This window comes from Chanos chanos, chromosome 9, assembly GCF_902362185.1.
Source record: "Chanos chanos chromosome 9, fChaCha1.1, whole genome shotgun sequence".
In the NCBI taxonomy this organism is placed as follows: Eukaryota; Metazoa; Chordata; class Actinopteri; order Gonorynchiformes; family Chanidae; genus Chanos; species Chanos chanos.
Window position 1 is genome coordinate 34242441 of NC_044503.1, and position 16653 is coordinate 34259093.

A 16653-nucleotide genomic window follows, 5' to 3' on the forward strand; every position below is an offset into this window, starting at 1 on the left:
TTCAGAAAGTTTCCGGTTTTGGGATTTTTTTTTTCGTTTTTTTTTTTCCCCTCATCGTTCCTCTCTTTACTTTTCCTCAAAAATCGAGAAGTTCATCTGTTTTTTTTTTCCTCCCTGCTCTTCCACTTCTCTTTTTGTTTTCCTCATTTGGATCCTTCCTTTTTTTTCTTCTTCTTCTTCTTCTTCCATCTGGATTCTAAACTCTCTTTCCTGGGTTCTTTTTCTGTTCTTTCAGGGTGAATTCTGCCCCCTCCTTTTTCTCTCCCCCTTTTTTTTTCCTCCTGCCTTTTATCTCTCCCACCTCCCTCCTTTTCTCTCTCTCTCTCTCTCTCTCTCTCTCTCCTGTCTCTCTGTCTGGCTATGCGCCATGCTGTCTTCTCCTACCGTGATCCTGCAGCCTTATGGACTTCCCGTCTATCCGCAGACCGCTTCCTGCTACCCCAGCATAGTACAGGTAATCCCTCACTTTCTTTCTCTTCTCTTTTGCTTCCTCTTTCTCTCTCTCTCTCTCTCTCTCTCGCTCTTTCTCTTCTCTATTTCTAGCTTCCCTTTCCTTTTCTCTCTTCTCGTTATGCTTTTTCACCTCTCTCTCTCTCTCTCTCTCCCTCTCTCTCCCTCTCTCTCTCTCTCTCTGAGGAACCTTCGCTTTTCTTTTCTTCCTCTCTATCTATATCTCGATCTGCACTGGTTCGTCTCTGTGAGTCTTACCCACTGTCAGGCATAGTGTGAGTCAAATGTCAGGAGGCCTGTTGGTCATGAGTCACAGCAAATCATGACCACGGCGTCACGGAAATCGATTACGACGGCTTGCGCCTTGCCTTTGCCTGTTTCTTTGGTTAACGATTCAGTCTGTCCGTGTTGCCTCTGTCCCAGTGATGCAATAAGTCTTGGTAGTGTTCTGTCATTTGTAATAAAAGTAGCACAAACAGTTATAAACTGTTTATATACGTGTTACGTGATCAGTGGGCCCTGGTTTATGACTCGTGTTCCGTACTAAATCTGTCCTCTTCCTCACTCGCTTCCAAATCATGTTTAGTTTAGTGTTACTGTGATCTTAGAGCCTTGGCTTGTGTATTGTAGGTGTGTGTGTGTGTGTATGTGTGTGTATGCGTGTGTATGTTACCTGGCACAAAGTGCATTTTTTTTGGTCTTTTTTTGTCTTTATGCTTTTTTCTCAGTTTAGTTGTCCCCGGTTCAGTTGTGTTTTTAACTCCTTGTTGCTCGCACAACAAACCCCCCCACGCGGGGCTGGGGAGGGGGCGGAGACTAACACACGACTCCTCGCCCCCCACCCCACGGCTTCTTCTCACCAGACTATGGAGGACATTTCCGGAAAGCCTCAACTAGCGTGCCCACAGGTTCACGCTATGTCTTTAGATCTCTCCACCGCTAATCTGCCTCCACCCCCACGACTAAACAGTGGCAGTTACTTATTCTAGCGACGGGTACACAGTCCATTTACTCATTATATTCAACCATACGTGACTTCCATTACAACTACTGTTATTACTGTTACTACCGCAATTACTACAACAACAACTGCCTCTACTACTACTACTACTACTGATAATCATAGCAACGAAGATGTTTAGTTGGGCTGTCAATCTGAGATCACGATTTACACACAGAGATGAGTTTGTTATTGTTACTCAGTCGTGTGGGGAATTTCTCGGAACATCCGAGATCACACGCTTGGTATATTAACGTTCGCAAAGTTGCAGAGGAGGACAAAATCAGCCAATACGAGAAGCTATAAAAAGCCAGTGAGACAACCAGATTTGCTGATACTTTTGAACTGTTATCAGACTGGTAGACCGGTGACGTTCTCGGGTATCGGTGCATTTACAGTCGTAGTGTTTAAAGTCAGAGACAGGATGCTAACACCTAGCCACGAACTGAACGTTAGCCAACGAGATGGCGCCTCCGTGGGCCTGGTTTGCTTTCTGAAACGTCCAGAACAAATTGTAACAGCAAAGTAATGCTTTTCTTTTTTTTTTTTACTGTACTCTCTGTCAAACAGAGTCCGGTTTGAATGGGAAAGAAAGGGAGAGACATTTCAGTAGTGTTTAGACAAGGGCAGCCTGTCCCGGGTCCGGCTGTGGGTTATATTTGGGAGCTGAAACAGGTTAATGGGGGGGGGGGGGGGGGGGGGGGGGGTTGTCAGAGGGGAAGGACAGGGTTATTGGTCTGTGATTATGTGAAGATGGACCCCCCCCACCACACACACACACACACACACACTGTCAGCAGATAGTCCCCCCACCCGCTGATAAGATTGAGTCTGCGTGTGTGTGTGTGTGTGTGCGCGCGCGCGTGTGTGTATCTGTCACACACTCTCTGTATTTTTAGCTTGCCTCACTCTGTCCAGATTAACACCAGAGTAACAGGCTTGTTCCCCTCTCCAAGCTCCCGGTAATGGAGACAGAGTCAAGGACTAAGATACAGGCCATCACGTAATGTGTCTCCCAGGCAGTTTCAATGCCATTTGTCTGCAGTTTCTCATGCCTAAATCTAATTCAGTAACTGTAGGTTAAATGCACATGAGAGACTGTTATGGTTGTCAGTGTGCGTTGCTCCTAGTGGCTGATCTGTATTTTAATGTAAGGATTTTTGTGTGAAAACATGTGTTTTAGATGTGTAACTGAATGAATACATTCCTATGTTGCAGGGATGTGGCATTTTATGTTCTCTGAGTGTGTGTGTGTGTGTGTGTGTGTGTGTGTCTGTGTTCTCTGTCAGCTGTCTTAGCAGGCACCTGGCAGGCTGCCTCTGACCTTTAACCTCAAACCTGACAGCTGGGTCGGGGGGGGGGGGGGGGTATAAGGATACGGGTGGGGGGTGTAAGGACAGAGAGAGAGAAAGGGAGAAAGAGAGAGATTGAAAAAGAGAACGAGAGAGAGAGATGGATGACATATTTATTCAATCATATCCAACCTGTGAATGTGTGTGTGTGTGTGTGTGTGTGTGTGTGTGTGTGTGTGACATGTCCCTGTCGTTCATTATACCCCCAACACGATGTCATATCGGTCTCATCAGCGCTGTAAGGTCAGATCTATATATTTACCCGACAGATGTCCTATCCTGCTCGGTCAGTGCACGACCTCCAACTCCAACCTCCAGCCTTTAAACACGAAAAACGGAACACAGAGAACATAGAACACGGAACACGGAATTCCAGGCCAGAACACTTTAGACATTCAAACTGATTTTACATTCCAGCCTCCCTACAGAACAATGGCAAGACACTTCTGAATTTAACGGTTTTCAGACCGTTGGACAGGGCACGTTTTTTTTTTTCTGTCTGCCCGTCCCATCTCTGTCGTATGTTCCTACTCTTTCTCTTTCTTTATATGTTTGTAGAAACATTTTTTTAAAAAATCTTCATTTGAGCGAAAGCTAGAGAAAGTGTAGTGTGTATCAGGGCAGAAAAAGCGCATTGTTAGGGACTCATATGTTTCCACGTACAACTGTTTCATTTCATTACGTTGTTCATTTCATGTGTTGTTTGGACGCTGTTTTCACTCGCAGGGTTGAATCACAGGAAGATCTGTTGGTCTTTTGGTGAGATGCCATTGATATTTGTGTAAAACCTGAAGAGAGGTTTAAATGGGAGGTTTTGACATGTGGTTAGTCAGGAACATTTGGTCGTACAGCTGTCTGTGACTGTACTCAAACAGACCAAGGGTCTCAGTTTACACACACACACACGCACACACACACACGCAAGTACACACACACACACACACAAACGCACGCACAGACACACACAAACACGCACACACACACCATCTTCTGTCTCTGATTAGGCCACTTAAACGATAAGTGTGATTATAAACAGACACTGTGGAGTAGAACTGGTTTTCCTCTTCACTTCTCTATCCTTTCATTTTTATCAGTCTTAACTTACTCTCCCTTCCATTTAAGTGCGACAGCTGATAAAGAAGGACTGTTTATGTGTGTGTGTGTGTGTGTGTGTGTGTGTGTGTGTGTGTTTAGGCAGCAGTAATCTCCTTTCTAATTGATATGATTAACCGCTGTTAAGATATGACGGATTAAAACATAAAGCAGAAAAACCTCCATGTTTAGCTCGTCTTATCCCCTACTCATCTCACCTCTCTTCTTTATCAGCAAACAGGGATTTTCTGTGTCTATAGTAAAACCAGGAGGTGAGTGAGAGAGAGAGAGAGAGAGAGACAGAGAGGGAGACATATAGCAACATGATTGACAGGGACAAACGACCACAGCTGGCGCGGGCGGGGGGGGGGGGGGGGGCTTTGTGCCTGGCACCGCTGCTCTCTGATTGGTCGACGCGCGAGACTTATGGGTGTGGTGGGCGGGGTTTAGTGTGGCATTAAAGCATGCAGCAGTTGTTGGTGAGTGGAGAGCAGACACTGGAATGCAGTGAAGGGGTAAGGCTATCTGTCTATTCTTCATACTGTCTTTCTCTCTCTCTCTCTCTCTCTCTCTCTCTCTCTGCGTGTGGATGTAATGTCTGCGAGTTTGTTTTGTTTTCCAGTTTTGGAGGATTCACTTGTTTAACTCCAGTCTTTTGTGAAATGTCTCGATTTGTCATACTGGTGATGCTGGGGATGTGTTTGTCTAAAATTACATTTTGTTTAGTTGATGTTTTTAAGGGTTTTAAAGTGTATTTCTAATCAGTTATAAAAACAAAACAAAACAAAAACAAACGAAAAAAAAAAACTTCCTCTGACTCATATTGTTATGGCCAAGACTAAAACTATGACTAGATTAAGATTAAGATTAAGATTAGGACTAAGGTTTTGTTTCCGCATGAACTTGTTTTGGGGTCAGTTGAAAGTGTGTAGATTTTGATATGGGAACATTGCTGAGATGGTGAGGATGTGACATGAATGAGTTGCGTGTTTGTCTTTGATATTATTTCGACATAACAAAACAAAAAGCAAACACATACTTTGCCACACGGTTTAGCAAAACAGATGTATCTTTTCTCCACTTCACTTGCAGTGAATGAATTTTGTGTGTGTGTGTGTGTGTGTGTGTGTTTCTGAAGAACTATCCTGTATTCATTTTTAGCTAAGGCACATATACCTGCTTGTTGCCATGGTATTTAAAAAAAAAAAGAAGCTGTCGTAGATTTTATGTTACCAGGGGTAACCATATGTTTCCGTCCTCCCATAGGGTGCCCCCGCCCAGGAGGCGGGACCAGGCAGTGCTGATCCTGCACTCCCCCAGGTCTATGCCCCGCCTCCTACCTACCCACCACCGGGACAAGCACCGCCCACGCCTGCTGGCAGGCTCCCACCCCTAGACTTCAGCCCCGCCCACCCCAGCTCAGACTACCAAGAGCATCACCAGCTGAGAGTCTACCAGGGCTCCCAGCACGAGGGGGCGGAGCCTCTATCAGCCAATAACACGGTAAGTGTGAGCTGATTGGTCATGTTTGCAAACAAAAGAAGATTCAGCAAATTAAGACACAGAAACTTCTATTATATTGTTTAATTTTAAAAAAAACCCTATATTTATGAGGGAAAAGAGTTTTGACTGTTTCTTTTTGATAAGGTTTTGATAAGGTTTTGAAGTGTGTGCAAACTTTTTGCCTTGATTAAATGAACTGAGGTTAATTCAGAGAGAGAAGCCAGTAGAACTCCAGCCCTAAAGGGCCTAATCTGAATTCCTCAGGGTCAAGGGTTAGTGTGGCAGAACAAGACGAGACTGCGATTAGGCAATTCACAGGGAGACAGATTATTACAGATTATTACATGTTGATTAGATTTGTCACCGCATCACCATTAAAGAGAAACAGGATTGGATACAACCCCCCCCGTTCACATTAGATCCAGAGTCACTCCGGTTCTAATTTGTATTACGAGAGACAGAGTCAAAAACAAGTGTTTGACTGGAGATGGCATTTACATTGCCTATTAATTCATAACTCACATTAGTAACTAAGCTTCGCAAATGCTCTGCATCAATACTCCAAACAACTCCTTTGGTCCCGATATAAACAGTCATCTGATATCGGGTATCTGAAATACCTGACTGTCTAAATCCTTGCAGAGCCAAAGAGGTTTAAAGGTCTAAGGTACATTTACATATGAATAAGGTAATATACATGTGGACTGTATGTAGTCACATGTGAACCGTACAGATGTCACAAATATATATCTGTATATGTAATACGACATGTGATTACGTCGGGCTGAAATTCTCGTGTCTAAGTACTGTTTCTGCTAAAAAAAAATAATACGTTTACCTGTCAGTACTGTTTTAAATGACCCTCTCAATGTTAGTTATGCAAAAAAAAAAAAAAAAAAAAAAAAAAAGCAAAACGCAAACTGATACATTTGAGCTGAGTTCAGCTGAAAGCGGAAAACGGGGAAAGGTTAAAACAGAAATAATAATAAATGAAATGAACGTCAGAGGAATCTAAAGTACGTCGGTTTATCAGCTCCACCGTTAGTCACACTGACATCTCGACGGTGTCGCACAGCGTTTCCCACCGAGTTGTTTACGCAGAGTAACGGTTGTACGAAATTAATATCGTGTTTGGATACAGCGGCGTGAAATGGATCCATCTGTTTGTCAGGCCGAGATTTTAGAGGTGTTCTGGTCCTGCTATTTTTAACTTGCCACCTCCTCCTCCTCCTTCACTCTCTCTCTCTCTCTCTCTCTCTCTCACTGACTGCATTGCCCATGTAAGGAGATCTGTCTGGCACAGGGCACAGAGAGAGAACCAACCAGCAGGGCAGGTTTTTTTTTTTTTTTAGTGAGAGTATTTACCCATCCACAACCCCCCCCCCCCCCCACTGCCCCCCTTCTCCTTATCAGGTCTCTCTCTCTCTCTCTCTCTCTCTCTCTCTCTCCCTATGCCCTGATTGTCAGAATGTTACTGTACTAGTCTGAGACTCCCTGGTGCCCCTTTGTGGACTGTATATCCATTACTCTTGTTTTTTAATTTGTTAATAATTTGCATCTTTGCACCCCTGTTCCATTCTTCCAGTTACGTTTTATTTTTATTTTTATATTTATGTTATATTTATATTTATTTTAAGTTTTATTTATCCAACCTCGTTGTTGTGGGCTTCTGGATTCTCAAAGTAGATTATCAAGTGCCCAATTTAAAAAGAAAAAAAAACACAAAAAGAAAAAGAAAAGAAAAGAAAAGAAAAGAAAAGAAAAGAAAAGAAAAAAAAAACAACACAAGTGAACAAACACCTCACTCTCAGGTCTTGCCATTAGATTCAGGCTGCAAAAAAAAATGAAGATACGCAGAGACCCCTTGAAAATTCTGGTGATAAAATACATTTTTGTGTGTGGGTTTTGTTCTAATTTGAATTTGAAAGAAACTGGACTGTAACAAAAGCAAAAGGTAAGAGTCAGCAGTATTGACAGACAGACAGACAGACAGACAGACAGACTACCTGGGGGGGGCGGTCTCTCTCTGCGGGGTAACGAATTTAAACGACAAAGAGAAACTGAAGGTATGTCTTTTGTTTCTTTTTTTTTTTTTTTTTTTTTTTTGGGGGGGTTGTGTATTGGAGCATGAGAAACTCCTCAGTGACTGATTCATTTACAGGACACACTCCAGTTGTTTACTAGCTGTGGTTTTACTGGTTTTTAGCCTCTCTCTGGAGAATCCAACCTCAGTGAAGATGATACACGCCTGTCCGTGTACTATATATCTCACCACTAGAGCGGCAGCGTTGTACGAGGGCACGTTTTCCGACTTTGCGACGTCGCCGTGAAAGGGGAGGGTTCAAAAAGGGGGGGGGAAGCACACCGGAAGACCCCTCTCCCCCCCCCTCCGAAATATCGCCCAGGTTCAGAAAATCCTTTGCATCTTGATATTACACTTTGACCCCCCCCCCCCACCTCCCACCCCACCCCCCTGTCCCGTCCCCGGTCTCCCCCCCCCCACTTTGGATAGTGTCTGTGTAATGTGTGTGAGTGTGTGTGTGTGTGTGAGAATGAGGATTGGAGCAGTGTACATGTGACTTGTGCTATCTTTGGCTAGCTGCCAGCTGAGGCTACTTTAGTGTGTAAAATAACTTTGTGTTTATGTGTGTTGGTGTGTGCGTATGCGTGTGTGTGTGTGTGTGCGCGCGTTTGTGTGGCCATCTGTGTGTCATTTCTTCCTCCGTGTATGCTCCTATACCCCTTATTAATACACACCCCTTTCCCTCGGAATCTTGGGTAATGACCTTTAACCTTTGGCAAAAAAAAAAAAAAAAAAAAGAGCAGCACCTTGAACCCAGACTGACCTTTAGACCTTTGAACATTCACCCCTCTCCACGCACTCAAGCTTTCTGCGCGACTTCCTGCTTGTGCGGCCTATCACTTCCTGTTTTCACTTATCTCTGCAGGCATTTGCCATCTTTCTCTCTCTCTTTCTCTCTGTCCCTATCTATCTATCTATCTATCTATCTATCTATCTATCTATCTATCTATCTATCGATCTATCGATCTATCTATCTATCCCCTCTCTATAACTCTTTCTATCTTTATTGATCTCCTTTTCTTTCTTTCTTTCTCTCTCTCTCTTTCTCCTCTTCACTCGGTCTGCCAACACTCATTTTGGGCTTCATCTAATGTCTGCATTTAAATGAAAAAAAAAGAAAAAAAAAAGAAAAAAAAATTATGCATAAACTCTCTATATTTTCCAGTGCATTTTCTTATTTGTCTCACTTTAGCAACCCTGCCTCACATCCTCTGCTTTTTTGAGTACCACTTTTTAAAAATTTTTTTTTTTTTTTTGCATTTTTGCTTTCCCCCTCCCCTTCCCATGGTATTCTTTTTTTTCTTTTTTTCTTTTTTCTTATCTTTCTTTCACTCTTAGCTCTGCTCCCCGTATATATATATATTTTTTTCTTTCTCTGCTCACTTACGCTCACTTCTTTTTATGACAATATTTTTCATCAACATTTTTATTTTTTTTTATTTTTGTTGTTGTTCTTGTTGTTGTTGTTGTTGTGGTGTGGATTTATTTAATCTCCTGTTTTCTTCCAAGTTTGTAACGGTGTTGTGGCATTGGATGAGTTAGGTTGACACACAAACACACACACATACACACACTGGCATCGTGGTGCATTGTGGGATAGTGGATGTTTTTGGGTTTGAAGCACAGTTTATTCTATTTGTATTGATCTGCATGAGGACCTCTTTTTCTTTTTGTGCGCAATAAAGAATCAGAACAAATGTTATCATAAACATTTTGTATCTAAATGCAGTATTGTAACCATTCACAATACTGCAAAAAAAAACAACAACAAAAAAAGTTCCCTCAGGATCCAGGGTTGGCAAAACAGACATCTTGTCATTTGAAATTAAACCAAAAAAAAGAAAAAAAAAAAGGAAAAAAAAAAAAAAGATTTTCTTGTGGTGAAAAACATGTGAATAATGAAGGAGATGTGCTGGATTTAATGTGCAGCACAGCGTGTAGCGTAGTTGTTTCTCTTTCTTCTTTCTGCTAACGGGCATGTGGTACTTAGACAGCTGACTAAAACGAAGACTTTTATTTTGTTTTGTTTTTTTTGTTTTTTTTTTCTTTCACGCCTCCTCACTGTTGCTTGAGAGACGGTCACAGAGTGAGATGCTGAATGCTCTTTTTGGGTTTGAGCTTGATCACGTCATCATCATAAAATATCTTAATAAATATATATGAATAAAAAGCAGATATAAATAAAACCTTTTCTTTTCTTTTCTTTTTTTTTTGTTTTGTTCCCAGTGCAGTGTGATGCTGTTTAAGCCACCTGTAAGAATACGACAAAAAAATGCATTTCTCTCTTACCTTTCTCTGTAATTCTCTCTCTCTCTCTCTCTCTCTCTCTCTCTTTCTCTTTCCTTTTCTCTCTTTTTTTACCCCTCAATGTCCCCCTTGCTCTTCCTTTGTTATTTTCTCCTGTCACGACTCTTCTCTCCCTTCTTTCTGCCTCCTCTTTTCCACTCTTCTCCCTTGCTCTTTCTTTCTCTTTCTCTCTCTCTCTCTTGCTCTCTCTCAGGAGGACACTTTGGCGCCTGTGACCTCTGACCCCCAGTCTCTGAACGTTTCCGTGGCGACTGGGGGCGGAGCAGGAAGTGGGAGCGAGGAGGAGGGGTCAGGGAAAGCCCAACCCAAAAGACTCCACGTCTCCAACATCCCCTTCAGGTTCAGAGACCCTGACCTCAGACAGATGTTTGGGGTAAGAGACCCGAGAACAGGAACTAGACTGAAACCTGAAGTCTCAAACTGAAATTCCCAGGCACCATAAAAACTGGTTTATTCCCACACGCCGTCCTACACCTCCCTGGTGTCTCACGCCAGTGTAGAAAAATACTGTTAAAAACAGAGAGTACATTTCATGTATGGAAGAACAAACAAAGGAGCCCTAAGAATGGGCAGATTTTCTACTGGTCCTGTAGCTTTCCTATGTCTCCCGTTTGTCATATTATCACAATCCATCCATCTCTGCTCTGCAACGTCGAGCTTTATAAGCGAAGTGATGTTTTTTATCTCGTTTTTTTTTTTTCCTAGCAATTCGGCAAGATCCTGGACGTAGAGATCATCTTCAACGAGAGAGGGTCAAAGGTCAGTAAAAAAATAAATCAACCTGACTAATTGTCACTGATATGACTGGCTTTTCGCGCTTCCTCCCTCTCTTTTCTTTTATTTTCTTTCTTTCATTTTTTTCCCCTGTTGATGATCTTATTGGAGTGTGTGACCTTTGACCTCTGTCGTGTGACGCAGGGCTTTGGGTTCGTGACCTTCGAGAATGCCATGGAGGCAGATCGAGCCAGAGAAAAACTCAACGGAACCATCGTGGAGGGACGGAAGATTGAGGTGAGGGTGAACGCAACCACGGCAACAGTAGCGAAAAAAAAAAAACCAGCAACAACAACAACAACAGCAGCAGCATCACTTTTATTAAATGAATACAAAAACATTTCACGGTTCCCTGAGATCATAAACTGTACACCAGTCATCGGTCTGTAAACTGACGTAAGCTGTAAACCTTTTCATAATTTCAGCTTTCTTAATCAGTGCCTGGGTTAAGCCGTTCTTTAGTTATGTGGGCCGAGAGTGATTTTGTGTGTGTTCTCAGGTAAACAACGCCACAGCCAGAGTGGTCACTAAGAAACCACAGACTCCTTTAGTCAACGGTGAGGACCAATCCACACACACACACACACACACACACACACTCACCAATCCCCACACACACACACGCACACACGCGCGCTCACCACTGTTGATAGAGAGAGGAAACCAGACTGTGTTTAAATGGGGCCCTGCAGATTCTCGTGCGGTCGAGTCAATCTCATTCATCTCCTCTCTCTCTCGCCCTCTCGCTCTCCTTTCTGTGTTTCACCTCTTATTCATTCTGTTTCTGTCTCTTTCTTTCTTTCCCTCTCTCTCTCTCTCTCTCTTTCCCTAGCGGCGGGATGGAAGATTAACCCCGTAATGGGAGCAATGTACGCACCTGAGCTCTATACTGGTGAGACGCTCGACTTTTTCCCCCCCTTTTTCTCTCGCCGTTTCACTTTATAAAACGTTTCCGCGCATGCTAAGACTTAAAAAGGTTAAGACTCAAGCCATGGTTACGCTTGCTGGCTTGTGTTTAATTACTTCTTTTCTCCTTCGCTCCATCGTTTCAGTCGCTAGTTTCCCTTACCCGGTCCCTACGCCAACCTTGGCCTACAGAGGCTCCGCCCTCAGGGGGCGTGGCCGAGCAGTGTACAACACCATTCGCTCAGCCGCTGCTGCTGCTGCCGCCACGCCCACCGCAGTCCCCGCCTACCCTGGGTAAGGAGCTGCCACCATGAGATTCCATAAACAGTCACTGCACTTGCATTGTGTGAGTTTTATTTGATTTTGGCGGCTCTACTTTTCGATTCGTTTTTATTCTTTTGAATCTTTTTTCGCAGGGTGGTGTATCAGGATGGGCTTTATGGAGCAGAGGTCTATGTAAGTCTCCTTCTTTATACTCATTTAAAGTCAAAACCAATCCTTCCTTAAACTGCAGGCATGCCACAACCAGTGGCAGCCTATGAGCAAATTATTTGGTGAAGAATTACAGAAAGTGTTTTTTTGTAACCTTTTTTTTTGGGGGGGGTGAAACACTGTATCACCTGTAGTCTTAGAAAAGCCTCCTCTGGCCAAATGATTCATTTTTTATCTTTTCAAGACATTTGATGGGATGAAATACAGAACTAACCTCTGTTGGAACACGATTTGTCCTCACAAGTTGCTGCAGTAGAGATGAAATTGTTTGTTTTCCTCGCGTGTCGCATTAGGATGCTTGTTTTGCATTACAACCACGCGCAAAACAAGCCACACGCTCCAGTCATACAACTTACACCTCTGAATCTGTTTGCATAGGGTGTATAGGAAACCGGTTCTGTGGTAAAGATGTGTAACGGACGTTTTCTCTCTCTCTCTCTCTCTCTCTTTCTCTTGGTAGGGAGGTTATCCAGCGACATACAGAGTGGCCCAGTCTGCCTCTGCAGCCACCGCTACGTACAGTGATGGGTGAGCGCCGGGAGCTTTGAACACACGTACACCCTTCATTAGGCTGTTATTACCGCTATCACCTCAAACGTTATCAACTGCCTGTTCAGCTCCATTTGTATCTCTCATCAAAAATGTTCTACCATCCCCCCCCCCCCCCCCATCAGATACGGGCGAGTGTATGCCACTGCTACAGACCCCTATCACCATTCTGTGGGTCCGACGACCACCTACGGTGTTGGCACCATGGTGAGAGACCGGCGAAACACTTCCTCTGCTTCATGTTTAAACGTTATTTAATTTAAGGCCGCAGTAGGTACAAAACTGGCATATTTCTCCCATGGTCTGTATCAGCAAACTAGACAGGCTATGACGTCACGATGGAATCTATGACATCACAATACTCCAACGTTCTAAGATGTTTACAATATAAATGGCTTTTTTTTTTTTTCCTTTGAAATGACCTTGTAACTCATAATGCCTGGATTCAGGTGAACGCGTGGATGCCAGCATAGTACATTTTGGTACTTTTTTTTTTTCGTTGCAGGCAAGTTTGTACAGAGGAGGATATAACCGATTCACCCCTTACTGAGCCCAATCACGCAAGTGTGAGGCGACTCTCCCCCACGGCTGGGACTGGCTGTCCCCTTTACATCAAAGAGCAGGTGCTGATCTCGTACTCCTGGAGTAATGACGTCACTTCCTGTCTAAGCCTTGAGAGACTCTTACAAGTGACTGTAAATACTCTAGCAAACATTACATATTTATTTTAGAAAATTAAAAAAATGAAAAAAAAAAACCCAGCACAATTCGAAAAGGGTGATATTATCTATATACGATTATTTAAGTTTAATTCATTTTAATGACACCAGTGTTAATAGTTGCCCACGCCCCTCAGAGAAAAAGGATTATGTTCACATTAGAGAACAGACCATAAGAAAGAGTTACAGAAAATTTTTAATGTTTAAAGCGTCTGTGTAGCATCATCTCTAAATTACTATTAGGTATTACATTTAGGCACATGAATGTAACATATCAGCGGTTTCAGCATCAATATAACTTTTTACGTTGTTCAGATTTTTAACAAATGGTGATACTCTTTTCTCATAAATTTGTTGACTACAATTATGGTAATTACAGTAACATTTTTATACAAACAACCAAACAAACAACACAAAACAAGAATACTCTCTCACACCACTGTGTTTAATGAGGGAAAATGTAGGACACGGGTTGAGTGTCTTTAGAAGTGTGTGAGTGTGTGTTGTGTTGTGTTGTGTTGTGTGTGTGTGGGTGTGTGTGTGTTTGTATGCGTGTGTTTGAGGAGAGATTAACGAGTGTGTGTTTCAGAGTGTGTGACATGAGTAATTAACCAAAGTGAAAAAATATATACTGTGAGATACAGCACTGACACTGGAATACGTTTTGCTCTGTTTGTTAAAATCCTTCATGACAATCTACCTCTGAATCTATACCTTTTGTTTTCTTTCTTCTAAGCTGCCTTTTCTAGTATCATTATATATATATATAGCTCTCCTTCTCCACCTAATTGTGCCAATAAAGTAGATAATTGTTTTTAAGTTGGTTTCAGCTCAGATAGGTGAGTCGCTGTCGCACATGTCTAATGCAGTGCCTGTCGCGTCATTGGCTCATTCGTTGTCATGACAACTGCATGGCATTCCATCACCCATCACGCATTTCCTCAGAAACATTCTGTGGTACTGTTTTATCGTTCTCTGATTTCACACTGTTCTATCTATCTATCTATCTATCTATCTATCTATCTATCTATCTATCTATCCATCTATCTCTTACTTTCTTTCTTTCTTTCACTCCTGTCCTGTTTTAGACATCTATGGTCCATTCTCCTCTCGCTGTATTTTCATTGCTTTGTTTGTGTGTAAATTAGTTTTCCTTTATTTCTGAATAAAAGCTTTTTTCTTTCTTAATTTCCCTTCTCTTTCTTCTGTTTCCTCACACCTGTGACTTTGACTGTTTTGTTTTTTTTCTTCTTCTGTTCGTGTGCTTCCTTTTAGTCATACTCTCTGTGTTCTTCCCACTATATGTGTGCTTTCGCTATCTCTCCATCTCTGGACTGTTGTCAGGCTTCAGTCTGACTCTTCTGACACTAACTGAATGAGTTTAGTAGACTCTTTGTGAGAAAAGCTTTTTTTTTTTTTTTAATTTAAATGTATTTATTTATGCGCGTATTTTTTTTCAAACCCAACCATTTTTGTGTTATGCCAAGTATAGATGATAAGTAGTACATGACTATTACATGAGGACTCTAACAGTCAGAGTGGGGTATCATTAATAAATCACATTATGTTATTTATATTTGAAAAAAAATAAAAATAAAAACGGACTTAGACAATAATTAGACGCAAGTAAAGTTTGTACCTTTAAAATATATACGATGGGTTTTACTAGGCCTTCAGCGACAACATGCTATTCACATGTGAATTGAAGAGAATAAAATAACTAAATTATAGTAAAACAAACTAAACATCGATTTTAACAGATGAGACACACGGCCAAGGCAAGCAAAGAAAGACTGGCTGACTAGTCAAGTGTGACTGAGTGGTTTCTACTTTGCTTCATTCCTTTTGTGGAGCCATTGACAACATTAGCGTGCACTAGCATTAGCGTAGCGGCTGATGTCATCATTGCCCTACTATTCACTAGCGTAGCAACTAATTTTCTCATTGCTTTACTGTCCGCTAGCATAGCGGCTAACCCTAGTTTTCTGAAGTTCTGATCTGCATTAGCATAGCACTAGCTAACCGACTGTAAACTGTACTCCCTACTGATTTCATGTCTTATTTCATCTAAAAATGTCTGCATCTCACTTTTTTCTCTTTGTAGTTTTTCTTTTCTCCTTTGATCGTCTTTTTCTGCCTTCTCCTAACCACCTTTTCTCTTTTTAGTTTTTCTTCTCTCTTTTCTGCCTTTTCCTAACCACCCTCTTTCTTCCTACCTCTTCTTTCCTCCTTTTACTCTAACCACATTCTCTCTTTCTTGTTTTTCTGTTCTTCTTTTACTCTCTTTTCTTCCTTCTGCTAACCATGTTTTTTTTTTTTCTCCTCGGTTGATTACGTGACAGCTTTAAAGCCTCATCACTGTTAGCATGGGAACGAGGGATCATCTGGTCTGGTCTTTTTTTTTTTTTTTTTAATGTTTGTATTTGGAACCACTACCTGACAAGACCCAGCATAGTTCATTTTCTCATTCTGACAGCGTTTAGCACCGGTTAGCGGACCCGACGGTTTGTGTTCATTGTCCGTATCTCAAGCGTATTTCACTTCAATGAGGAGTGTTTCCTGACATGACTGGCGATGAGTTTCGGAAAGGTTTTAGTCATTTTCCACCTCATCCTTTCTTTCTTTCTTTCTGAAACGCAGTCCTCTAATATGTGCATGGCTCTCTCTCTCTCTCTCTCTCTCTCCCCTTCTAAGCTTTGCATGCTACTGTAGTTCTCATTTCTGTGCATGTCTTGAACTTCATAAGCTTTTCTCTTTGCATGGCGGCCATCTTGCATGTATATGCTATATATCTGAGCTTTCTTTCATTCTTTCCTTCTTCCTTTCTTTTGCTTTCTCTGCACTTCTTCCACCTGCTCTCCTCTTGCTGCCTTTCTTGCTCAGCCTTTCCTCTGTCCTTTTTACCTTTCTTTTAACATTTCTTCTCCTTCTCTTTATTTCACACTGTCATTTCTTATTCTCTGATATAAACTGCGTTTCCTTAATGGTCCTGCTCTGGTTTTCATGCTTTTTCGTCATACCCGCTGTCCTCGGAAAAGCCCCTGCCATCTCTGTGTTTCCTAACCGTGTTTATTCTCCTATTTCGATTGTTTGTTTGTTTTCCCCACTCTGGACTAATTTAGCACATCGTTTCTATGTCTTTGGCGTGATCCGCTCCCTTCTCTGCTCTGCATTCTTTTCTCTCTTCCCCCTTGTCTGTCATTTCTCTTTCTCTTTTCTCTCCGTGTTCTAGATCTTTCTCTTCTTCTCCCCCTCTCTCCCTGTCCTGTGTTCTTCTGAGGAGACTTACATGAAGGACAGATTATGGTTTTATGTCACACAAAAAAAACACAAAAACGTCAGGATCTCACACAGGAAATCAGAAAAAAAAAAAAAAAGACGCTGACTCGCTTAAGTCCGCGAATGCTCTGGTTCCCATGGCGACCT

General features: G+C 42.2%; 1 protein-coding gene across 1 annotated transcript; it reads left to right on the top strand.

Moving 5' to 3' along the window:
• The first annotated feature begins 367 nt into the window (after nt 1-367).
• On the top strand, nt 368-13058 carry rbfox1l (RNA binding fox-1 homolog 1, like). The gene is made up of 12 exons (XM_030784936.1): nt 368-454; nt 5161-5397; nt 9981-10160; nt 10493-10546; nt 10706-10798; nt 11061-11118; nt 11394-11453; nt 11614-11761; nt 11884-11923; nt 12420-12487; nt 12634-12715; nt 13014-13058. Exons 1-12 carry the CDS (start codon nt 368-370, stop codon nt 13056-13058), a joined length of 1152 nt encoding a protein of 383 aa, XP_030640796.1.
• Nucleotides 13059-16653: the final 3595 nt, after the last annotated feature.

Bases quoted from the DNA above. Each gene is read 5' to 3' on its own strand.
- rbfox1l (XM_030784936.1), top strand. From the start codon at position 368: ATGCTGTCTTCTCCTACCGTGATCCTGCAGCCTTATGGACTTCCCGTC. The intron at 10,161-10,492 runs GTAAGAGACCCG...TTTTTTTCCTAG, and splicing joins ACCTCAGACAGATGTTTGGG to CAATTCGGCAAGATCCTGGA. The intron at 11,119-11,393 runs GTGAGGACCAAT...CTCTTTCCCTAG, and splicing joins ACAGACTCCTTTAGTCAACG to CGGCGGGATGGAAGATTAAC.